The following is a 26,000-nucleotide window of genomic DNA, read 5'->3' as shown; positions in this document are numbered from 1 at the left end:
TGCCGCCCGCACCGGGGTCCCCTGCTGCTGGAACTGATAGCGGATTAGAGGAGAGCAGAGAAACTCTTATCAATCCCAAAGGATATACAGTACAGTCAATCCGGAAAGTATTCACAACGGTTCACTTTTTCCGCATTTTATTACGTTACAGCCTTATTCCCAATTGTATTCAATTCATCTCTGTCCTCAAAATGTAACATAAATACCTCATTATGACCATGTGAAAAAAAAGAGTTCTTGAGAGTTTGAGAGAATTTATTAAAATTTGAAAACAAAGAAATCACATTTACATAAGTATTCACAGTCTTTGCTTAATACTTTGTAGAACCACCTTTGGCAGCAACTACATTCATTTTTTCATTTAGAAAAAAAGGGATTAAAAGGGAGGTCATTGGTGTGTGTTTCAACCTTTCTTTACATTGAAATTTTACATTTTGAGTCTGCACCTGGCTAAAATAGATGGGTGTGAGTTTTGAATGAAATCCTATGGAGAGTATCATGATCTGCTTCTGTAGTCACAGTGCATGTTGACATGCATGCTTCTTTAGGTATAATTCAGATTTCCAATGTTCACGGCCTTTATACATCCCCAAACGATGTCAGTCCCACTATCATGGTGATGATGCACTTTTTTTGTAAAACTCACTTGTTTACCACCACACATCCTTGACGCCATCTAAAGAAAATTTGTTTATCTTGGTCTCAAGAGAGATGAACAGACCAAGGATATGGATCACTGGAACCATGTCGTGTGGTCTGATGAGACCAAGATAAACAAATTTGCTTTAGATGGTGTGGGACTGTGGGACTGACATCATCGGTTATGATACTCTCCATAGGATTTCATTCAAAACTCTATTTTAGCCAGGTGCAGACTCAAAATGTAAAATTTCAATGTAAAGAAAGGTTGAAACACCCACCGATGACCTCCCTTATAATCTCTATTTTTTCGAAATGAAAAAAAGAATCTAGTTGCTGCCAAAGATGGTTCTACAAAGTATTAAGCAAAGGCTGTGAATACTTAAGTAAATATGATTTCTTTGTTTTTTTATTTTAATACATTTTTAAAAACTCTCAAGAATTATTTTTTTCACATGGTCAAAATGTGGTTTTATGTTACATTTTGAGGACAGAGATGAATTGATTACAATTTGGAATAAGGCTGTAACGTAATAAAAAGCGAGAAAAGTGAAGCGCTGTGAATACTTTCCGGATTGACTGTAGTACAGAGGATTAGGGTAGAGTATCTTTTAATAATCTTGGACGAAATAGTACAATAGATTAGAGTAATTTTTGTACCCAATGAAATGAAATAGTATAGAATAGAGTAACTTCTATTAATCGAGAATGAAATTAAGGTGTCAAGGAGCATGAATAACATACATACAGCATGCACAAATACACAAAGAATAATAAACATATTGAACATATAGTCTCCTGCCGCTGGTACTTCTGGTAGAGTAGTCAAAGATTTTTAATATTGTACACCAAGATGAGACGTAGCATGCGTCACCAATACAAAGCAAAGCGGGATCATCTCGAAAATTAAAGTAGTTAGAAACTATGGTTTCGAGAAATACACCCCTGGTCTCCTGCATGGGTGTGTCCCATTACACTCCATTAATTCTTCTGGTCTGCTCGCCTCCTGAAGGGGCATGGCTGCCATAGGATTGTAGTTTAGAGTCATATGGATCCTGGAAGAAATGTCTCTACCTTACTTATGCTGTAGGGGTAGTCGCGTAAGAATCGGAATTCTTACACGGACCGCACCACGTAATGTAATTGAGTTGCGTTAATGTATGGAAAACTGCATGGGGATTTACTCCTCATGCGGCTATACCAGGAATTGAAGGTAAAATCTCGTTTGGGAATTTAATTAATTATGAATTAATTAATATTAATAAATAAATGAATTAAAATGTAATTTAAGGACCGTCTCATAAAATCCTTGGCCAAGGACCGTCTCATAAAATCCTTGGATTATCAATCACAATATTCAACAATAAATTGCTAAACACAGAATTAATAATAAGTTTTGTACTGGGGTTACTCAGCGGTTCACAGTGAACAGTAAGGCCTATTCTCTGTGATCAGCTGGGGTACACAAGCACAAAAGTTGATCTGAAGGCAAAGTTCTAATAATAGGTTGGTTGGGTGTACAAAGTAACAAGGACAACAAAATGCAATCAAATGATTTACTTTTATTAACTACTAGGATAACTAATAAAATGCATTACATTCAAAGTCGGTTAAATGGAATAATAACAAAATTAAGGCACAATAATATAAAACAAGAAAGAAAATAAAAGAGGGGAAAGAAAGAAGAGGGGAACAGGCTTTCAGCCTGTGTGTGTGTGTGTGTGTGTTGCAGAGGTCTGGTTGCTATAGGCTACCACGTGTGTGTGTGGTTGGCTAAGCTAGCATTAGCTACAGAAAGCATAGACAATGGAAAGGCTACTGATAAGTAGCTGCTTAGCAAAGGCCTAATGTCGACTAGGCAGGGCCCAAAGGGTCCACAACAATGTCTGGGTTTCTGTAATAAATGCACACAATTCCGAGTGGAATAGAGAGAGAAATGAAAGGGGATGAGAGAGTAGTAGTGGGAGGAACTCGTACTGATTACTGTGTGTGTCTGTTGCTGGGCAACAATGGCGTCCTCTCGGCTAGGTTAACGTTAGCATCAGAACCGTGAACAATAGGGATAGCTAGCAGCTATGTAGCAAGTAAACCGTGTGGTTTTAGGCGCTTCAAGTCCCTTAGTGGACGCGCGAATGTATCAAAGGGTTCTGGAATTAACGATAACAAGTCCGAGTAGAACAGGGAGAGAAAGAAAACGAAATAAAAGAAATAACAAGTGGGAGACGTTGCCGTCTACGCAGCCATTACGAGTTGTAAAACTACAGGAAGTGGGGTTTCAGCGTGCTTGTGTAGGCGCTGCAAGCCCAACTTGGCTAATGGCTAACTTGCAGAGCGCTCCGGGCAGAGTTGGCTATTCAGAGAATGGTTTACTACAGATTATGCACTCAAAGTGTATAAAAGAGTACCGAAATGCTCGGAGGGTTCTGAGAATCAAGTATTTCGAAAGGGAGAGAGTGAAAGAACGAGAGAGAGGGAGAGAGAACAGAGAGAAGGGAAAGAGAGATGGAACTCTAGTGGCTATGCGTGTCTGTGTAAACAAATGGTTAGCGTTGCGTTGCTAACCAAGGGCCTGCTATGGCCAGTTACAACAAAAGCGCAGCGCGTGTATTAGTGGACTAATGAGCGAAACGGTCACGCTGTGACGATTCTCGGAGAGCTCCGAATATTGATGGTTAAATCAATACCTGAACTATTCCGTGCGAACGCCACAAGCGGGGTCGCCAGGCTTAGTAGCCAGTAATACAGAATGGGTTAGCAGAGGGGAACCTAAGCTAAGAAGAAGGATAGACAGAGAAGCAGGAGAAATGCAAATAAACATGTGCACATGAAAAATAACTCAAGTCATAGTTCAAAAACACATCTATCTCAGTACATAAGCTATGCCCAGTGCCTACTGTGTGAGATGAAGAGGAGGATCCCGTTTCCAAAGGCTCGGTACGTCCGTCTGGAAATGGGGATTGCAGTCCACGTTTCTCTCGTCCTCGAGAGTTTGGGGCTGCAAAAGTCTTTGTTGTTGCGGCTTCGAGATTCTTCGGTTGAATCCCAAATGCAAGAAGTTTGTTCCACGGAGGCGTGCGTGGATATTTCTCGCAGTGAACTCGCCTTTAGTTCACAGTGTCCGGATGAAAGTCTTAAGATATGACCAGGCAAGACCTTAGACTTGAAGTGAGGAATTCTTTGCAAAGTGTGTGTAAGATGAACTCAGCAGTCTATGTTTGTTATTCGGCCAAATATCAAACAATACTTTGTCCAAAATTGCGCAAGTTGCTCTATGCGTCTCATCCGTCCCGCGGTCAAAACTAGAGTGAGGAACAAAGGCCCTTGGGAGACCCTTAGGTGTTGACCAGGTGATTGTGGGTGGGGCTTTGGTCACAGCGCCTCCGAAAGGAGGTGGACTGAGAACAACATGGCAGGGACCCTGGGCCAGCCATTTGGCAATCAGAGGGAAAGTAACTCTTATACTAATGATTATTGATGACCTTCGTCTCAATCATCATCAGTTTGAGTCACATGATTCTCATAACTTTGTCATGAGTTTCTCTGCGTAGAGAAGTGGCAGGAATTGTACCTACATCTCCCCCCGACGCACTGGTGGTGAATGGAATGGCCCTCCTGTGGGTCTGTAGTGTGTTTCTGCCACGAGTCGCAGTCCATAGGAGTGATCCAAAGTGAGGTAGTCCGAAAGGGTAATCCGAAAGGTCCTTCTGGAAAAGTCTTTGAGAAACAGTCCATGCAATTCAAAGTTCATACAGTTCACAGTTCATAGAGTTCACAGTGGCATCTGGGCAATGCTACGAAGGCATCTGGGCATGATGACTGTGAATAAAGCTACCTAACTAACTACATATGACATGTACACAGCAAACCAAAATCAAAGAAAAATCAATGAAAAAGGAAAGGAAAGGAAAGGGTTAGCGTGTTAGCAAGCCTACCCTTAGGAAGGTTAATGGAGACACAGTCCCCAGTAGAGTTGGACTCTGGTGCGGTCAAGGCTCTCAGGCGCGCAGACCGGGTGGTCCAATATTGCAGTGTAGTGTCAGGTGTAGTATCATTGTGCAACTGTGAGGTGTAGTATCAGTATGTGATTGTGAAGTGCAGTATCAGTATGTGGCTGAATGAGGTGAGTGTGAACAGCGATAACTCAGTTGCTAACTGGATGTCCCAGGGAAAATCAGTGTAGTGACTGTGTTATGGTGGTCACATGGTGTCAGAATCGTGGTCTGTGGGTGTTGGTTAGCTAATGATTGTCCATCCGTGCTACTCTAATTTCTGTGGTTTGTCCTTAGACAGTTGGGTGCACGCTCGTGAACAGGGACTGTCGACAGTCCGCAGAGACGGCGCGTCTCTAATAAAGGGATAGCTGGGATTGACCCAGTGGGCTTGAAGTAGAGGTGCAGGAGTAAGAAAAGAGGTAGAGTGAGGGATAGTCATAGGCTATGATAGGAGGAGTCTAGACGTACGTGTACGTTGTGCCAGAAACCTACATAAAAGACCGACTTGATTCTGAAAAGATTTGTCACTCAATGCTGGTAAATTGAGAAGGAATCCTATTTCTAGGTTTCAGATTGACAAATTGAGGATAACAGCTATGCCAAGACTATAGGCCAGGTGATTCTGCAATGAGTAAACGTTAGTGTGGGTCTTAGACCAAAGTATGTTGTCAACCATGCTACAAGGGATCAAATACGGGGTATTTTAATTCCACTAAGCGTGTTGAGAGTGCATTAGGTGTCTAATTACAGAGAAACATACTTCACTAAGTTTATCATGAGGCTAATACGTCTATGGCATGCAAGGTGTGATTGACTAGCGTAGAACGCGTGTTAGCGGTGAGCGAGAGTTACATAGTTATGTCTAAGAGTAGAGTACGAGAGGCTTTTGAAGCAAGAATCGGTTACCGAGGGTCCGTCCGAGTACTTGTGCTTTTAAGACCTATGTTTTAGTCTGGCCGGGCCAGGCTTAGTGTTCGAATGCTCACCCCCCCTTCCCCAGGTGATGGAGCGTGGGCTAGGCCCACCCCCCTTGGAGAGGTCGGTCACACCAGTTGGGATTGAACTAGGTTCACTAGACTGAGGAGCAGTAGCCTGCTCTCTGGGGCGGAGCTCAGGCTCCCCCCTCGCCGTGTTCTGCTGATCCTGGCGTTGTGGACGGTGGCGATTGAGCATCGGGAGGCCCGATGAAGGATGTTGGAGAGCGGACACCCTGGGCGGGGCGTCTTCTCCTGGACATCCGAATGGAGATCTGTTCTCGTCGCTGGTCCTGTCTGCAGGTCTAGCGGATGATTGCCAGGTCAGCTTCTGCAAGCTGAAAAGGAACTTCCTGTTCGAAGTCTGGATGTGGTTCAAATAACGCTGAGTCGGACACATGGATTGCAGGAACCGGGTTGCTCGTTTGCAGGGCAAAAGCGCGCACCAGCTCGTGCTCTGGTGTGTCGGATTCCGCCATGACACTGCGTTCGTCCTGAAGCGTGTCTTGGGGTTCCGAGTGAACCATGTGAGAAGGGAAAATGGCCAAGAAATGTTCCGGAAAGTCGAAGTTGGTGTCCGACGGTGGGAGTTCACCGATGGCTGGAAGGGTGAGCTCAAAGTCCTGGAACGTTGGGTTCAGCTGGACGTCTGGGGGCTGACGGCATGAGATCGTGGGGTCATGTCGCGTCAGGTCTGGTGCCAGAAGGTAAGCTGAATTGTGGTGCTCTTTGAGTAGCATGTTCGCGAACACTGCTAACTCTGGCTCCAAGAATGGCTTGACAGGTTGAAAGAATGCTTGGGAGCTAAGACTTAGTTGGTCTTCGGGGAGAGCCAACTGAAGAGGGAAGCTAGCTGTGCTAGCTAGAAGGGCTATGTCAAAGTTGCTAGCAACATGACAAGTCTGGGGAAGCGTTCGTCTGGAACGAGTTGCTTCAAAGTCAACCTGGAATGGGTGTTGGACTGGATCGGTACGGGTACCGGTGTCCTGGATGTTCAGGGTCAGCTGGGCTCTCAGTCTGACCAAAGTGTCAGCTCCGACGACCGAGAGGTCAGGGAGTCCGGGAATGACACTTAAAGAATGGAGAAACTCTCTCCTGCGGATGGTTAGCGACGCGGCGTCAGTGCCTAGGGCTCGGACAGTCGTCGGCGGTTGCTGAGCTGACAGAAGACGGAGATTCTTCTGTATGAAGGCAGGAGGAGGAAAGCCATGACACATGGTGTCGAAGAAAGTCTGGCTAATGGCTTGTTCCTTAGCCAAGAATGCTAGCAGGGTGCTAAGAGTGGAGGCGCTATTGCTAGCAACCTCCTTGGCTAGCGGAAAGTAGTACCTGGTCGGTACGACTGCACCCAAAGGGAACGATGGAGGCTCGGCGAGCGAGTTGTGGTTGAGGAAGACGCCTGTTGGAGATAGCTGAGTCGTAGAATGGAGCTGTCCTCGGGTTCTCGACGGTGAAGCTGGATCCGGGATGCTGCAGCTCGCCTGGGAGCAGGATGCAGTAAGATCGAGGCCCTCTAGGGGCCGCCATACCTCAGTATGGGCAAGGGCGTCTGTGTTGGGCTCAACACAAAGAATTCGTTCCTGTTGGTGGAAAGTTGTGGTCAGTGTGGGCGCAGCCCACTGTGGACCATGGCACTGATCTTGGGGAAGCGCTGGCCTATGGCCTAAGACTTCTTTGGGCTCTGGTGTCAGCAAATCTTTCTCATCTCCTGGTGAGTTTAAGACTGGGTGAAACGGAGTCACAGGAGTGCTAGGGGATAGGGCCGTGGAAGCACTTATGGTGTCTCCCCCCTCGCCCCATGCTATGGGTGCGAGGTCAAAGAGAGGGTCGAAAGGCAGAGGTTGGCGAGCACTTAGGGTGTCCCTTCCTTCAAACCTTACAAGGGGTTCGATGTCCCAGAAGATATAGCATGGCTTTATCTCTGCTGCATAGAACTCGGGCTGGCTCTCCCTAGGGTAATCTCTTGCAGTGGGTAAGCTGGACTCGGACTGAAGAGGAGTTAGCACTAGGGGAGTGTCTGGATGCGTTGCTTGAACCATCTCTGGTTCCTCGCAAGGCTCCTGGGGGGTAGGCTCTCTGGCGCCCCCCTGATCAGCTTTTGCAGCTGCTACCAGCTTGCTAACAGAGGCTGGGTCTACCCTAACTGTTTTCTCTTCTAACAATTCAGGGGAAACTGGAGGCATTGGCAAGGCCCACGTGGGCTCGTTGCAAGGCTCCAGAGGGTGGGGCTCGTCAGCGACACCCTGGCAGGTTAGGTTCTCCTGGGCAGTGGGGAGTTCTCTAAACCTATAAACGCTGGTGGACACATGCCGCTTGTGTTCCAGCTCCGCCCGCAGGGCGCGAAGTAAAGTGAGTAGCTGTAGCTTTCCTTCTACACTAGTGACTCTACTAGGGTCGGCCATTTTGTCCATTGTGATGGCAATGGCCTGTTTGCATTCTCTTTCGCTAAGGGTGTTAACCATCTCTTGAACGGCAGAGGGAGTGTTGACTAGTCCCGTGACTGAGTCACTGAGCTCCGTGCCTAGGGAGTATGAGGGTGCCATTCTTAGTGGCTGACTAAACACTTGTTTTGCAGGTTTAGACTAATTTCGGGGTAAACAATTAAGTCATTAGATTTCGCTAATCTAATTGTTGAATAGTTACCCTGCGCAGTACTAATTATCTTGTCGCTAAGCGTACGGGTTTGTTAATCAATTACGCTAAGATCGTTATCTGACCCTACAATTAATTAATCGAATAGTAATTGGTTTCCCATGGGAAGTTAATACTAACATTAACTAATTCAGTCAGAATGTTGTCTAACGCGGTAATTCATTGGACCTCGAGTATCACAGAGCGTTACGAGAAAATCAGAACTAGTTGTCAATTAATTAGGTTAGAAATCAAACTTGAATTTAAATCAATTAATTCGAGTGTCTTGACAATTCACTTTAGGCGTAACTAATACTGGATCTTAATGAGGTAGATTAGAATTTAATCTAATTCTATTCCTAATTAACATGCAAATATTAATCAGTTCTACAGGAATTAACACTTGTCATTAATTAACTGTAACCAAATTTAATTTACTGTGCTAATTAATTAACTTGCACGCATTTGTAATTTACACTTTGTAGCAAGGTTTCAGTTATGAAATTTGCTTGACACACTTTTAGTTGTTTACTCACTGTTAGAGTTCACTCTGGATTATACATTGGCCTTTAACTGTTATTTAATACAGTTTGTTAGTCATTGCAGTTTGTACACCAACCATTAAACCACTATCCTCACACGGGGCACCAGTAATGTAGGGGTAGTCGCGTAAGAATCGGAATTCTCGCACTGACCGCACCACGTAATGTAATTGAGTTGCGTTAATGTATGGAAAACTGCATGGGGATTTACTCCTCATGCGGCTATACCAGGAATTGAAGGTAAAATCTCGTTTGGGAATTTAATTAATTATGAATTAATTAATATTAATAAACAAATTAATTAAAATGTAATTTAAGGACCGTCTCATAAAATCCTTGGCCAAGGACCGTCTCATAAAATCCTTGGATTATCAATCACAATATTCAACAATAAATTGCTAAACACAGAATTAATAATAAGTTTTGTACTGGGGTTACTCAGCGGTTCACAGTGAACAGTAAGGCCTATTCTCTGTGATCAGCTGGGGTACACAAGCACAAAAGTTGATCTGAAGGCAAAGTTCTAATAATAGGTTGGTTGGGTGTACAAAGTAACAAGGACAACAAAATGCAATCAAATGATTTACTTTTATTAACTACTAGGATAACTAATAAAATGCATTACATTCAAAGTCGGTTAAATGGAATAATAACAAAATTAAGGCACAATAATATAAAACAAGAAAGAAATAAAAGAGGGGAAAAGAAAGAAGAGGGGAACAGGCTTTCAGCCTGTGTGTGTGTGTGTGTGTGTGTGTGTAGCAGAGGTCTGGTTGCTATAGGCTACCACGTGTGTGTGGTTGGCTAAGCTAGCATTAGCTACAGAAAGCATAGACAATGGAAAGGCTACTGATAAGTAGCTGCTTAGCAAAGGCCTAATGTCGACTAGGCAGGGCCCAAAGGGTCCACAACAATGTCTGGGTTTCTGTAATAAATGCACACAATTCCGAGTGGAATAGAGAGAGAAATGAAAGGGGATGAGAGAGTAGTAGTCAGTGGGAGGAACTCGCACTGATTACTATGCATGTGTCTGTTGCTGGGCAACAATGGCGTCCTCTCGGCTAGGTTAACGTTAGCATCAGAACCGTGAACAATAGGGATAGCTAGCAGCTATGTAGCAAGTAAACCGTGTGGTTTTAGGCGCTTCAAGTCCCTTAGTGGACGCGCGAATGTATCAAAGGGTTCTGGAATTAACGATAACAAGTCCGAGTAGAACAGGGAGAGAAAGAAAACGAAATAAAAGAAATAACAAGTGGGAGACGTTGCCGTCTACGCACCCGTTACGAGTTGTAAAACTACAGGAAGTGGGGTTTCAGCGTGCTTGTGTAGGCGCTGCAAGCCCAACTTGGCTAATGGCTAACTTGCAGAGCGCTCAGAGCAGAGTTGGCTATTCAGAGAATGGTTTACTACAGATTATGCACTCAAAGTGTATAAAAGAGTACCGAAATGCTCGGAGGGTTCTGAGAATCAAGTATTTCGAAAGGGAGAGAGTGAAAGAACGAGAGAGAGGGAGAGAGAACAGAGAGAAGGGAAAGAGAGATGGAACTCTAGTGGCTATGCGTGTCTGTGTAAACAAATGGTTAGCGTTGCGTTGCTAACCTAGGGCCGGCTATGGCCCGTTACAACAAAGGGGCGCAGCGCATGTATTTCTGGAGTAATGAGCGAAACGGTCGCGCTGTGACGATTCTCGGAGAGCTCCGAATATTGATGGTTAAATCAATACCTGAACTATTCCGTGCGAACGCCACAAGCGGGGTCGCCAGGCTTAGTAGCCAGTAATACAGAATGGGTTAGCAGAGGGGAACCTAAGCTAAGAAGAAGGATAGACAGAGAAGCAGGAGAAATGCAAATAAACATGTGCACATGAAAAATAACTCAAGTCATAGTTCAAAAACACATCTATCTCAGTACATAAGCTATGCCCAGTGCCTACTGTGTGAGATGAAGAGGAGGATCCCGTTTCCAAAGGCGCGGTACGTCCGTCTGGAAATGGGGATTGCAGTCCACGTTTCTCTCGTCCTCGAGAGTTTGGGGCTGCAAAAGTCTTTGTTGTTGCGGCTTCGAGATTCTTCGGTTGAATCCCAAATGCAAGAAGTTTGTTCCACGGAGGCGTGCGTGGATATTTCTCGCAGTGAACTCGCCTTTAGTTCACAGTGTCCGGATGAAAGTCTTAAGATATGACCAGGCAAGACCTTAGACTTGAAGTGAGGAATTCTTTGCAAAGTGTGTGTAAGATGAACTCAGCAGTCTATGTTTGTTATTCGGCCAAATATCAAACAATACTTTGTCCAAAATTGCGCAAGTTGCTCTATGCGTCTCATCCGTCCCGCGGTCAAAACTAGAGTGAGGAACAAAGGCCCTTGGGAGACCCTTAGGTGTTGACCAAAGAAACTCAAGAGAAAGAACAATCTCTTGGCGGGGAATGCATTGGCCACGGTGTAGTACGGGGGCGTTGCCTGAGGACACGAGTGGATGGAAAATTAACTCCCTTGTGCATGGTCATTGGTCAGTGGGTGCGATGGATGCCATTTTCGTACTCCCTTGCACATGGTCAGTGGGGGCGACACCATGATGGATAATTTGTGGCCAAGTAACGGCAGCTGTTGGTCAGCAGTAATTGCTGGGGGTAATTAAGGACAGCTGACAGACATTCACGCTGTCCTATGACCTGTTCCACAGTGAATAACATTTCCGTACTCCCCTCGCCATCATTTCCTACTACGCTGTTATGACGTGAGTAAGCCCTCTTGTCTCAAGCCTCTTTGGTGTTGACCATGTGATTGTGGGTGGGGCTTTGGTCACAGCGCCTCCGAAAGGAGGTGGACTGAGAACAACATGGCAGGGACCCTGGGCCAGCCATTTGGCAATCAGAGGGGAAGTAACTCTTTTACTAATGATTATTGATGACCTTCGTCTCAATCATCATCAGTTTGAGTCACATGATTCTCATAAGTTTCTCATGAGTTTCTCTGCGTAGAGAAGTGGCAGGAATTGTACCTACATATGAAATGTCTCTACCTTACTTATGAAATGTCTCTACCTTATCTGGTAGCGTAGCTTTGGTAGCCTCTGGTAGCATAGCTTTTATTAATCCCGAACATATGGCACGTTTGTCTATATTCAGTCATAGTCACCAGTCACACACACACAAATACACGCACGCACACACACATACACACACACACACACACACACACAAACACACACAAATACACGCACGCACACACACATACATACACACACACACACACACACAAACACATACCTGACAGCCTGACAGGTGGCACCTCAGGCAGTGTGGGGGTCACCAGGGTTACCTTCCTGTGCTTGGGCCGCTAAAAACATGTTTTTATAAAGAAAATGTTAACAATATTACATTTTATACAATGCATCTACAATACATGTAATATAAAACATATCAAACATTGTAGGTGTTGCCATCCTTCACAGCACTGAGACTCTGCATGCCATGCTCAAATAAGTCTACACATACAGTATATACAGTATAAACTATGAGATATAAACATATACAGGACTGATAGTATTCAGGCTCCATGCCTGATTTCAGCCTTGACAGAGTTTGCAAAAATAAAAACATTGATAATAGTTAGCCATTTGGTTATTCTTATCTCAGATAGTGTTACAGGTTCAGAGTTTTCTTCTACTATCAGGTTTGAATAATGGTCATACACAGGTTGTTAAATGTGTCAAAATAGGCCTACGTTACGTCACTATGCAGTATCTTGTCATCGTCGTTAGAGCAGGGGAAAAAGTTCAGGCTCAGATGTTTTTTTCACTATCATCCCTGCATATAGTATATTACACACAAACACTCGTACGTACACACACACATACAGACAGACACATGCACACACAGACACACGCACACAGAAACATGCAAACATCCGTGCACGCGCACGCACGCACGCTCACACGCGCACACACACACAAAACAGCTTACATGTTTGGGAGTGGTGATCTGCTGGATGAGGGAGACCCGATCGCGCACAGGCCTGCTGAGGCTCACACACACGCTCTCCTGAGGCTCTGGACTGTCACACACTTCAGCTGCGCGCACAGACACACACACACACACATTACATTACACTCAGCTGACGCTTTGTATCCAAAGCGACTTACGGTTATTTACAGGGTATTGGTTACAGTTTCTGGAGCAGTGTGGAGTTAGGTGCCTTGCTCAAGTTCACCCCAGCCATGGATGGAGGTGTAAGGAGTGGAAAGGTGGGATTTGAACCGGCAACCCTCTGATCTCAAGTCCATGTTCTTTTAACCATTATGCCATGGCTGTCCCACAATACACACACACACACACACACTAATGTAATGAGCAACATGTATGTAATAATAAGACATAAGTCTATATGAGACATTTGTATGTGAGTCTTTATTTATTTCTGTGAGTCTTTATTTCTGTGAGATCAACAAGGGGCCTGTCCTACAGCCGAAGTTCAACATTCCCAGCAGTAACCAAGGGTTAACTTGGTAAACCGGCTGCCTTGGCTGGAGGGAACCCGTACTACGACCATGATTTAGATGTCAATTTGCCTGCCCCGAGTTCCTGCACCCTTCCTGGCAGGGTGCTTTCCTGCACTCACTAAACATTGTGTTTGTGTGTTACAGCCCTTTGGGTTTGCCATTGGCATTACAGCAAAATGGGTTTGAATGTGTGTGTGTGTGTGTGTGTGTGTGTGTGTGTGTGTGTGTGTGTGTGTGTGTGTGTGTGTGTGTGTGTGTGTGTCTGTGTGTGTCTGTGTGTGTCTGTGTGTGTGTCTGTGTGTGTGTCTGTGTGTGTGTCTGTGTGTGTGTGTGTGTGTGTGTGTAGGCTCGGACTGGCAATCTGTGAAACCGGGCAAATGCCTGTTGGGCCGCCGCAGCCCTAACACAATTTGGACCAGCCCCCTTGCGCTAATACCAGCCCTGAAGTTTGGAATAGTCTAAGTCGGTAATCCTGGACTACCACAAACTCCATAATTAACTCTGAAGTACATAATACATATATCAGTTCAGGGGTGCAGTATATATACCCCTTCCATGTAATACTCATCTTAGTGACGGTGGGCAGAAGGCGTTAAAAAATGTAAAGCAGCGCACGATGGGGTTGGAATCTGAAGGTGCCTGTCTTCCTTCTGATAGGTTCATGGGAACAATGTAATATTCGCCGGCAGCGTTGCCAAATACGGCAAGATTTGGCTTCTTTGGATGACAGTCTGTGGTCAAAAATTTTTTACAATAGCATTTGGGTGGGTTTCTCTGCAGATTTATGGCTAGACATCTATATAATTTATTTCAAATTGTGTGGGATTTAGTGCTTTCAGGCGGGTTTTGAGCATTTGTTTTTGGGCTGGAAATTATCACTCATCTGGCAACCCTGTATAACCGCTGTGGGGTTCATATTTATTTTCATATTGTTGCTCACCAGTCCCCAGACAATGGATAACACGTAAAGACGTGTCAAAAAGAGGAGAGGGGGCATTCATGACAATTTCACAAACATAACAGAAAGTGTTGATGGCGCGTTAGTGTGTTTTATAAGGGCTAAGTGAAACTATAGGCCTAAGTATAGATACTTTGTTTGCTTCGCCACTCGCCAGTAATTTTCGTTTTGCTAGTGATCCCTACATCCCTACAAGTTCAGCATGCGAGGATGAGGGCAACACATTGCTGGAAACGTCAGTTCAGGCACAAAGAAAAGTGATTTGTATGGACTTTGGGGTTCCGTGACCTGGCCAGCACGAAGGAAGACACACAGGATATGAGGATATTACAGAACTTGAAGTTGTTCCAAAGATTCTCTGTTCTGCATTAAGAACGTCTCTGGTTGTTTATCAAGCTCATCACGCTAGCCTAGCTATTCCTTCAGTGAGGAAGGATTAGCTTACGTCTGTAAACTTTCCGGAGCGAACGCAATCATAAAAAAAACACCCAAACGGGAACACAAAAAGACTCGGACTATCTGTTAACTCTGCTTAAATTCTCTAGCCAATATGCGGCAAAAGCACCCAATGAAGACGAGAGATGGAATTAACACCGAGATGTGTGAGGCGAGCAAAGTTCCTGAGACGAGGCTGTATTTTGTGGATCAGTAACGTTCTGTTTTTTGAGCAGCTGATGTCAGCACTCCACAAACATTGAGTGAAACGGCTGCAATCCATGGACAAGGCAGACTGAGAGGGGTAAACGGTTATGTCGCTCACTTCTACTTTTCACCTACCAAGTGACAGAGACCGAATTACTGACAAGGTGGCAAAAAGAGTAGGCTGAGATACCGCACCAGGATGCGCATTGCTATCCCCATATGACCCCCTGTAAGGTAAGGTAGCCTACACACACACAGACTGTGCTTCTATGCAGTTCAATGTGAAATGGCAGTGAAGATGTGTTGTGTTCATTCATGCTAGTCTCATATTGCTTGGGTTTTTGGCATGGACGAATAGGTGGATGAATGCGTGGTTTTCGCCGGGGTTCTCGTCGGGGGGCCGGTGTAGAGGGAAAATGCCAGGGCCGAAAATCGTTCCCAGTCCGAGCCTGTCTGTGTGTGTGTGTGTGTGTGTGTGTGTGTGTGTGTCTGTGTGTGTCTGTGTGTGTGTGTGTGTGTGTGTGTGTGTGTCTGTGTGTGTCTGTGTGTGTGTCTGTGTGTGCCTGTGTGTGTCTGTGTGTGTGTCTGTGTGTGTGTCTGTGTGTGTGTGTGTGTGTGTGTGTGTGTGTGTGTGTGTGTGTGTGTGTGTGTGTGTGTGTGTGTGTGTGTGTGTGTGTGTCTGTGAAAGTAGAAAAAGAAGATGAGTAGAAAGAAATGGTATCTCACATGCTTGGTTAATTTGACCTTTTTGAATGGAATCAAATGGCATCTTCATTCCATCTGATGGAAACCTGCACACACATGAAGAAACAGACACACACACACACACACACACACACACACACACACACACACACAGACACACACACACTTTAAAATGTGGATGTTTTTTTTAAAGCCATTCACGTGTATGTGTTTTTGGAACCGGATACTCAACGCAGCTATGGGAAAAAAGGTTAGGGCATCAGACTTGTAGCCTAAAGGGCGCACAGAGTCACATAAGTAGATACATAGGTGGGGAGAATTCGAGACGATTCGTCGAATGAATTGGTGAGAGGGGACCATTCGAACAAAACGTTGGACCATTCGTAGAAGGCATGGGGCGTTTCGTGCAGTACCTGAGGATTTTTCGTCGAAGACCTAAGGACGTTACGTTCAATCCATGCAGACCTTTCGTGTAACTGGGCAGATGTTTAGTTTAGTCTGCCTATTTTATTAGCCTATTATTTTTTTATATTTTATCAAACTTGTGTGCCTACCACCACAATGCAATGAAAACAAAAATCGAACCATGTAGAAAGTGCGTGCGTCTCTATTTTTTTAAATTAATTATTAATTTTAGTTCAGGCTGCTTTTTTTTATCATTAGGCCTATTTTATAGCCTATTTTATATATACTATATTGTAACGGACTGCCTCTGCCTCCTCCGGAGTGAGATAACAGCGTTACCCCCTGTGAACTACACGCGCAGCCTATAAAATGGAGTTAATTTCAAATGGCGGGTGAGACTGTCAGGAAGCAACAAGCCGAGAGAGCAAGAGAGAGGGAACCATGAAGTGTGCGCCGAGAAGATCACCATTCGCAAGAATCGCTAAAGCCAGACATTGATGTGAGCTGTTCCAAATTGAGAGGGTTTTGCAAAAGTGCACTACTAAACGTAAGAAAAGATATTCGTTGTGTTGATATGAATTATTTCTAGTGTGTTGGTCACTGATTTTTATTCATTTTTGGAAAGGTAGGCAGTCTTGCTGCCTGGCTGGCGCCCATCTCATAACTACAGTCGTTTGCACCACTACAATATCAACGAAATGTTTTAAAATGTACGACATCAATTTAAAGGTAGGCCTAAGGGATAATGTATTGTCCACACATGAATAAGAAAATGTTTCCCTACGGGGCGAATAACACCCCCGACGCCGAAGGCGGAGTGCTGTTATCTCTGAAGGGAAATGTATTTTCCGTAGTCACGTGTGGACAATACATTATCCCGCCCTTACCAACATTATAAAGCATACATAGTTAACCATAGTTTATAGCGTGCGCAAAGAAAGATAGTTCGTGGAACGCTCATAATTTAAACAGGTTAACAAGCAACATGGTTTGGCTACTTTCTAACTTGTTACAGCCACATTGCGCTTCAAACTGTTTGCAGGCTGCCTCGTTCACCGCGCGATATCTACTAAACTCGGGTTCATAACATGATCATTTCTATCTAATCGGCACAGTATTCCAGAAAAAAGCATAGACAACCCAAACACTGATGTGCGCCCTGACCACCATCATTAGCCTATCGACCCTGATACAGGCAGAGCCTATCAAAGGGCGTTGAACACAATGGCTATGGACCTTTTCAGTAGGCTATGGTTGGGGAAGTAGGGCCTGCGTCGTGATTCACCGTTGGTGTTTGTATCAGCACACCAAAAGTTACCTCACTAACGTTAATGATGTTCTTTGCTGAGTAACCTAGCCAAATATATCCAGATAATCGTGAAATATGCCAAATAAAGTCTGCCAACATGTATTGCCATTCTAGGAGCGATAAGGAGAATGCCGCACAGGCGCGGAGAAAGGGTTCCTTTGACACAGAGAATGCTCTGTGTGGCTGCGCGCATGCAGTGTTTAGTTTGCAGGTTTCAGGCAAATAATGGTGATCGATACGCCCTAGGTCCATAAGACTAACAGTAAAACAGGGACAATGACAAAAGGGATGAATTGCTTGAGGAAATCAAAAGGGACAGAGCGAAGTTATGACAACAAATTGACGTGCACCATTATGCAAGGCTACATGTAGTTATGATGGGTTAACCACTCAGTTACCGTTGCATTCATAATATGTAGCCTATGATAAAGATGACTTCAGCGCAGGATATCAGAAATAAACAAGACAGCGCAGATGGCTTTTAATTTTTAACATGGCCACATTATGCGTCAATACGCCAATGCGTATTAGGCTATTTATCATGAAACCTCATATCGGAAGTAGCCTTATCTTGTACCCAGCACTTTTCAAACCTTACTCGGGTTTATGGTAATTGTCCGGGCCAGCACTTTTGAAATCAAACGGACGCCCTTGCCTGCATGACATGTCATTTGCATGATAAGAGCACGGACGATCATGGACATACGATGGTACACACATAGCCACACACGCACACAACACGGTTCAGTTCAACGTTTATTGACCAGCAAGCGAGCAGCGCAGTACCAGCTGATTTGCTCTGGAATCTCGAAATGAAAACTGACTTTTCTTGGGAAAAGTGTTGCAAGAACATTGAACTCATTTAGTAGGCCTATCATTGTGCCAAGCGTGTGTCGCAATATTGTACTGGGGATATGTGTTGGGGAGGGCATTAACATTAGGCCTATGACAAAAACATTATCGGGGAGGATTGAGGATAAATCTTACACGTTTCCTTATTAATGGAAAATTAATTCCATGCTAATTCCAAGTATTCAAGAACCTAAACAATATGTAATTGCTCCACAGTTCAAGGGTTAGGCTATGGATATTGACACCTTTCCTCCGCGATCGCGGATAGCCCCCACCTTTGCGCTTCTCATCTGGCTGTCACGATATGGAACGGGAAGAGACAGTTCAAGACAAGCGGCATGACTGCAATTGTCAATACAGTAGCCTAAAAAACTGTTAACTGTTCAGCGGTGTGTAGTCAAATTATCACAGCGGTGGTAGATGATTTTATGAAGACCTGGAGGACAAAAACCAACAGACACAATTGCTGAGTGTGTATGCAGTATTTGTAACGAATGATTCTCCTGCCAGGATAGCGTTGGACTACAGAATAACCCATTTACATGTTGAATGTTGAGAGGAGGCATTTTGAAAAGTCGAAGACCTATTCACGAGGATATCATAGCTACCTTTCCTTGTCAATGTCCCATGCACTACAAAATATTCCAGAACCTCATCTGCGAAAGCTTTTTTTTAATGTGGTACACTTCAAGCTTCACAAAACCCACTGGTTAACAGCAGGTTTTACGCACACATTTCGAAGCGGTTAATCACAGATGCTGCTCTCTTCCTTGCTCTCCCTTGCACCCCAACGTACACTGGGTTTAATACACCCTGCAATACTGGCAAACTATTATTCAATTACCATTTCATTTGTTCATGCAAAGACGCGGCAGAGAGAGAACGCGCTCCTGTGTAGTGTTAACGTAGCGATTTAACGTCTCTCTCTCTCTCTCTCTCTCTCTCTCTCTCTCTCTCTCTCTCTCTCTCTCTCTCTCTCTCTCTCTCTCTCTCTCTCTCTCTCTACTGTAGCCATGGGCTTAACACAGGGGTTCTGTAATGTTTTCAACACTGTTAGGACCTATATTGTTTTCTGGCTCATGCGCGAACTATTTGTTGTCATTCAGAATCAGAAACATCAAAGTATCGGGAGACAGCTTTCTCTTGTTGCTGGTGCTTCGCATCTAAAAAGTTACCGGAAAGTCAGAAAACTCGCTGCATGACAATGTGCTCAATGGTCAATAGCCTACTTCTAGATGCACTATAGTCTAATCAGACGCGCGATGCTCTGATTCAAAGCGAGCACAAGGGTCAATAGCCTACTTCTAGACACATTAAACCGCACTGCTTTGATTCAAAGCGAGCAGGAGGCATTTTGACGATTTTTTTTTAAATGTAGGCCTACAACAGCTTTTAAGGTAAGGGATAATGTATTGTCCACACGCAGTGGTAGAACGCAGGTATACGGAGTATACCCACTTCTAAATTTTAGGGGATTCAGTATACCAACTTAAAATTGATTGATCCATTATTTAGAATGGCATAAATATATACAGTATACCCACTTCAAAAATGCGAGAATATACAGTATACCCACTTCAAAAAAGTAGACTACACCTAGACTACAAATATTTTCCTACGGGGCGAATAACACCCCCAATGCCGAAGGAGGAGGGCTGTTATTCCGCTTCGAAGGAAATATATTTTCCGTAGTCACGTGTGGACAATACATTATCCCGCTTATGCCGCCTTTACCAACATTAGAAAGCATACATAGTAAACCAGTGGTTTATAGTAACATGTTTATTGCCATTTTATAGCGTGCGCAAAGAAAGATAGTTCGTGGAACGCTCATAATTTAAAAAGAAAGAAAGGAGTAGCACACTGGAGCTGAATGCAGAATCAAAAACTGTATTAAACAAAGCCGAAAAAAGTAAATGAAACCGACAGACAGGGGACAAGCGTTTCGGTCAGCCCATCATCTTCCTTTTCTTCCTTTTCATGCTGCTCTTGGAATTACGCACCGAGCACGCTCAAGATATTACATTGGCGCGGACGCCACCCCACCATTACGCGCATAATTTTAAAAGGTTAACAAGCAACAGAGTTTGGCTACTTTCTAACTTGTTACAGCCACATTGCGCTTCAAACTGTTTGCAGGCTGCCTCGTTCACTGCGCGATATCTACTAAACTCGGGTTCATAACAGGATCATTTAGAAATGAACTATCTGATCTGCGACAGTATTCCAGGCTACTTCACCCTTAAGGAAACTATCAAGGAACTCCTCACTTGTTACTCACATACTAGTGTTAATAAAATATGTCACGACAGCGGCCGGCGGACAGTGACAGTTTGCTGTCTTGAAATAACAACATTCGGACAATAGTGTAGACTTGTGCGCTACACGCTGGGGTGGGGCAGGGCTGCTGTAGGTATCCATTGCGCGCGGCCGGGTAGCTTTGGGAACTGTGTGTAAGTTGCATTTGGGTAGGCTATTGCGCGTGTTATAGTTGATTAAGTAATTGACGAGCCAACGTCCGGCAGCAGTGGCTGAGTGTGTAACTTAACTTAACTTAACTTTTGTAGGCTACTATCGTCCGAGTGTCTCCAGATTGTGATTATTTATTCATTTATTCAAAGAAGATAGCAGTTTACAGACGCTGCTGGTTGCATGGATATTGTGGTGGTTTTCCCTCCTAATTGTATTTTATGAAATTGTAAAAATAAAACTACCATAACCTTTACTCCCGTTGTCTGTCGTTCCTGAATCGTGGTCTAAATTTCACCTCTTACAATAGTGTCCAGTCCAGTGAATGATCCTGCATCCATGGCTAATTGGATAAAGCATACTAAGTGGATTTATCACATGTGAAACGAGAAGGCAGAAAGTGCAATTAGTTAATAAATGAAACCGTGTACACGTCAGTGCTGGTAAAAAAAGAGTTTTAATGACTTGCACAAAGTTGATGCTCGTTTGGTGAACTTCAAAACCTGCGCTGTATTCAATAAAAGCTGGGCATAACGCACATAAAGGACTGAAAATGAAAATACCCCTATATGTGGTACATATTCTATGTTGTAGCCTACTTCAGTTGTTGGTACCCAGACTTGCATTTTGTCGAGTAATGTCCATTTGAACCTCACGTGAAAGTAACAGGGATTGTGCTGCATTTGGTGGATGGAGCTGATATTACGCACATAATTCTACTGAATAAACATCCAACTGCGACCCAAACGGTAACTTGTCGTGGTAGTCTATGTCGAATATGCCTTAATTTGGCTGTTTGCTATTCGCCTCTGGCATCATCCGAGCATGTGTAGTGCGAGACGCCATTATGACCGTTGCGCGTAAATATTTGCAAGACGATGGGGCCGTCAAACACAGTAGGCTATGGATACTTATTTAACGACTTTAATGAAGATGTCATGTAGACTGTTTGACGGCCCCTTCCATAGGACAGCATCCATCCATCTATCCATCCCTTCCTCATCTTTACGCGCAACGGTAATAATAGCCATTACTTTTCTTGTAGACGTTGCGCATAATATTTTATTCATTATCGACTTATTTCAAGCAGCATTCCACTGTCCACTCTGCGTGGCCCTGTTGAAAACATGCATGGTTGCCACCACTTAAAAAGGTGCTTGGAGAGGAGGCAAAACTGGTACAATTTAGGCTGCATTAAAGCATACACGTTAGCTTTCACGTTGTGCGATGGATGGAGACAAGTTTGGAATCGCTCCCTCTCTCTCCCTCTCTCGCTCACACACACACGCGCGACATAATTCTCTGCACTCTTTGCAAGACTCTACTGTCACTTGACTCGTCTTATTGGATACCAGCCAAAATTGTAAGCTAGATAGCCAATAGTTTCGATTGTGCTGCTTGGACTGGAGGTATTTAAACTGCTAAAATGTAGGCTGCATTAAAGCATCCGCACGTTTGTGCGATGGGTGGAGACAACTTGGGAATCGCTGTAAGTTAGAGATTTTTTTTAAAACATAGGCTGGCAAGATGTAAATGACCTGCACTGCTTGAAAAAGACGATCGACTATGTGCCCCAGGCATCTTAAATACTAAAAACTAATAGGCGGATGGCGGGTGGATTCGGTTTTGGAAATTGGAGAAAAAACATTAGGGCGGGTGGATAGCAGGTGGATTAGAAATTCTAAGAAGCGGTTGCGGATGAAATAATACATCCACCGCGCACCTCTAGGCCTACTCCACACGTAGGTATATTCCAGACCTACAGAAGACGGTAGCTAGAAGCGTTCATCTAAAAAGTTACCGGGAAAGTCAGAAAACTCGCTGCATGACAACCAAATGTGCTCAGTAGACGCACGCTGCCCTGATTCAAAGCGATTCCCGCCTCTCTGCCCGCAGCTGGGGCTAGGGCCTACTCAAATACTGTTCCAGAAATGTAAGGAGTAGAAAGTAACATAGGCCTACAGATATTTGTCAAAAATGTAACGGAGTAAAGTAACGGCGTAAAAGTGAAAAAAAGCTTCTCAAATATTGTTCCAGAAATGTAAGGAGTAGAAAGTAACCTAGATAATTGTCAAAAAATTTAACGGCATAAACGTAAAAAACCGACAACATACCAGTTAAAATGAGTAGGCCTAAGTACATTTTATTTATGAAGCACATCTGAAAACAGCAAAAAAAAAAAAAAACATTTGATTTACATACTAGATTACTAGATAGGCCTACTAGATACATAGAGAGAGAGAGAGAGAACGCGCTCCTATGCAGTGTTAATATAGCGATTTCACTTCTCTCTCTCGCTCTTAGTGTTTTTGTTTTTGTTTTACTGTAGCCATGGACTTAACACGGGTGCAGGGGTTCTATAATGTTTTCCGACACTGTTATTTTTTCTGCCTCATGCGCGAACTATTTATTGTCATTCAGTTTGTGCCGTTATTAGGCCTAGGCCTATATGAATCGCGGGTAAATCAGTTATATATTAGTTATATATTTAGACTTCGAACAAAAGAAATAGGCCTAGGACACACGGGAATAATAGGATATAAAATAGGCAGCCTGACTGGATCGATGGACGATTTCCAACAATAAAAGACAGGATATGAAACAAAATAGGCAGCTTATTCAATTAATAAAACTATAGCCCAAGAACATTGCCTCGCCGGGCAGGGAGAGAGAGAGAGAGAGAGAGAGAGAGAGAGCGGTCCAGTGTTAATGTAACGATTTAACTTCTCTCTCTCTCTCTTTACTGTAGCCATGGACTTAACACAGGTGCATGGGTTCTGTAATGTTTTCAACACTGTTATATGCATAGTGCTCTGGCTCATGCGCGAACTTTGTTGTGTGTAAGGCAGACAGCATTCTCTTGTTGCTGGTGCTTCGCATCTAAAAAGTTACCGCCCAAGAACATTGCCTCGCCGGGCAGAGAGAGAGAGAGAGAGAGAGAGAGCGCTCCTATGCAGTGTTAACGATTTAACTTCTCTCTCTCTCTCTTTACTGTAGCCATGGACTTAATCGTAAAAACAACAACAACATAGCCTACCAGTAAAAACGAGTAGCCTAAGTACATTTTATTTATAGATTTACATGTTTAAATCAACAAAAAACAAATAGGCTATTTAAAATAGGCTAGACAAAACCGTTCAAATGAACATATTTAAATAGACAAAACCGTTAAAATGAGCATGAAAAAAAGCTGATTCTAAGAAAACCCATTAAAATGAGCATTAAAAAATCTGATTTACATTTCTAATATAGGCAGACTGAAGGGACCTTTAGTTGAAACCTAAGGATCTTTAGTTCAATTTTAAGGACCTTTCGTTGGCTTTTGCGGTAGACGGACCATCCTCGACTAAAGATCCCCAGCCTTATACTAATGGTCCAACGTTTTGTTCGAATGGTCCCCTCTCACCAATTCATTCGACGAAAAGACCTGATACGGGTGGGGAAGGCCATTGGAGCTGGTTGCACACACACACACACACACACACACACGCGCGCGCGCACACACACACACACGCGCACACACACACACACACACGCGCGCGCGCACGCGCGCACGCTCGCACACGCACGCGCGCACGCTCGCACACGCACGCGCGCACGCTCGCACACACACACACACGCACACGCACACGCACACGCACACGCACACACACACAATATGGCCATGGAAGTTGTGCACACACACCTGTTGTAGTTGTACGGATGCAACACAAACACACACAGAAACGTGTACAGACAGACACGCATATTAGACACACATGTAAACACACATGCATGTAGACACAAGCACACACAGGCACACAAATGGATACACAGACACATATGTACACGTACACACATGGGTCAAAGGCGCTTTTTTTGGACTCAGCATCTAAAGCCCATTCATTCATTAGTAATTAGTGGTTGATATGCTGCAATGAATATGAATCGTAGCCCCTTAATGCACACCGTACCTCCTGTGGCACGTTGTAATAGTCATTGAAAAGTTGACTACCATAGTACTACTCTACTATGACATAACACAGGGCCTTTAGTAATGCACTATGACTTGGTCATTGCCATTCTGGTAACAGCTAATTTATAACAGCATGTCTTAACGGTTTAACAGTCCACTAAAAACAAATAACCAAAAATTAATCCATACAATAGTGGCATTGGCTGTCGTTGCACCGCCCTGACATGTGCTAATGATGGAACGTCACTGACCCACACATGTACGTACGCTACACAGGCCTACCTGATGTAGTCATAGACGTCATGCCAGTTGGAGCCCTTGGGGACGGGGAAGCTCATCTCCCTTGGCATGGGGGCACAGCCCTCCCCCAACACCACCGCACCACTCTTCACCACCGACAAACACACACCTGGAGAGGGGGAGGGGGTTAGTGTGTGTGTGGGGGGGGGCAGCCATAGCTCAATAGTTAGAGCGCTGGTGTTTAAATTAGAGGGTTGCAGGTTCAAATCCAACCCTTACCTGCACCTTCATCCATGGCTAGTGCCCTTGAGTAAGGCACCTGAACCCACATTGCTCCAGGGACTGTAACAATACCCTGTGCCTAATAAGTCCCTTTGGATAAGAAAGTGTCAGCTAAGTATAATGTAATGTAATGTAATGTGTGTGCGTGTGTGTGCCATCTCTCTTGGCATGGGGGCACATCCTTCCCCCAACACCACAGTACCACGATAACACAAACCAAGAGAATGGCTGGGGATCAGTGGCCCTCATTTATCAAAGCAGCGTACGACGAGAATCATACGTACGTCGTGCGTACGTTCTTTTTCTACGACCAGTTGGTATTTATCAAATCTCATCGTAAGCGCAGGAAAGATGAAATCCTACGACTGCTCTCAGACGGTGTACGCCGTTTTCAAGTTGGACTTGAGATGACTATGATCACCAACTTGAGCAGCAGTTGTAGCGCAACAACTCATTATCATAAATATGTGGCCTACATAATTACAAAATGTTTTTACATTGTATATTTTGGCTACCTGTTTGAATTGGTGCACCCTTCCTGAGAGCGCTGCGTTAATTTGGCATAGGAACAAGAGACTTCTAATTTGTGATTTGACGTGATGTGTGAATATTTGTGCAATATAGGCCTACAGCCGCGGAATGTGCCTTCAGTCGTGGGATGAATGACCGACGTCCGTTCTTTTTAACAGCTGGGAGTTCATGCGCACATCAATCAATAACCTACAGACAGTAGCCTAATAATCTCCCGGTTGAGTTTCAACGTTTGATCGCACACAACTACTATCCGAATATAGGCTACACCACGTGTTTGTCCCATAACACAGGGATTAAAGCAAAAAAAAGTCATCTGACTGAACTTTTTTTTACCGGTTAGGCACCCGATCGAGTATCACTCCGTAACCCAACGA

General features: G+C 44.2%; 1 protein-coding gene across 1 annotated transcript in view; it reads right to left on the bottom strand.

Moving 5' to 3' along the window:
* wdr90 (WD repeat domain 90) overlaps positions 1-26,000 on the bottom strand; it is a 77,474-nt gene that overhangs the window by 44,641 nt on the left and 6,833 nt on the right. Inside the window, exons 6-10 of the mRNA XM_063221440.1 lie at positions 24,853-24,979; positions 15,602-15,666; positions 12,740-12,846; positions 12,044-12,113; positions 1-33 (exon numbers count right to left, since the gene is read on the bottom strand). The exon at positions 1-33 is cut by the window's left edge and continues 128 nt beyond it. Coding sequence (XP_063077510.1) covers positions 1-33; positions 12,044-12,113; positions 12,740-12,846; positions 15,602-15,666; positions 24,853-24,979 — 402 coding nt within the window. The remainder of the gene's footprint in view (positions 34-12,043; positions 12,114-12,739; positions 12,847-15,601; positions 15,667-24,852; positions 24,980-26,000) is intronic.

This window comes from Engraulis encrasicolus, chromosome 17, assembly GCF_034702125.1.
Source record: "Engraulis encrasicolus isolate BLACKSEA-1 chromosome 17, IST_EnEncr_1.0, whole genome shotgun sequence".
In the NCBI taxonomy this organism is placed as follows: Eukaryota; Metazoa; Chordata; class Actinopteri; order Clupeiformes; family Engraulidae; genus Engraulis; species Engraulis encrasicolus.
The sequence above is the reverse complement of the archived record's forward strand: the minus strand, read 5'-3'. Positions and strand labels throughout refer to the sequence as shown.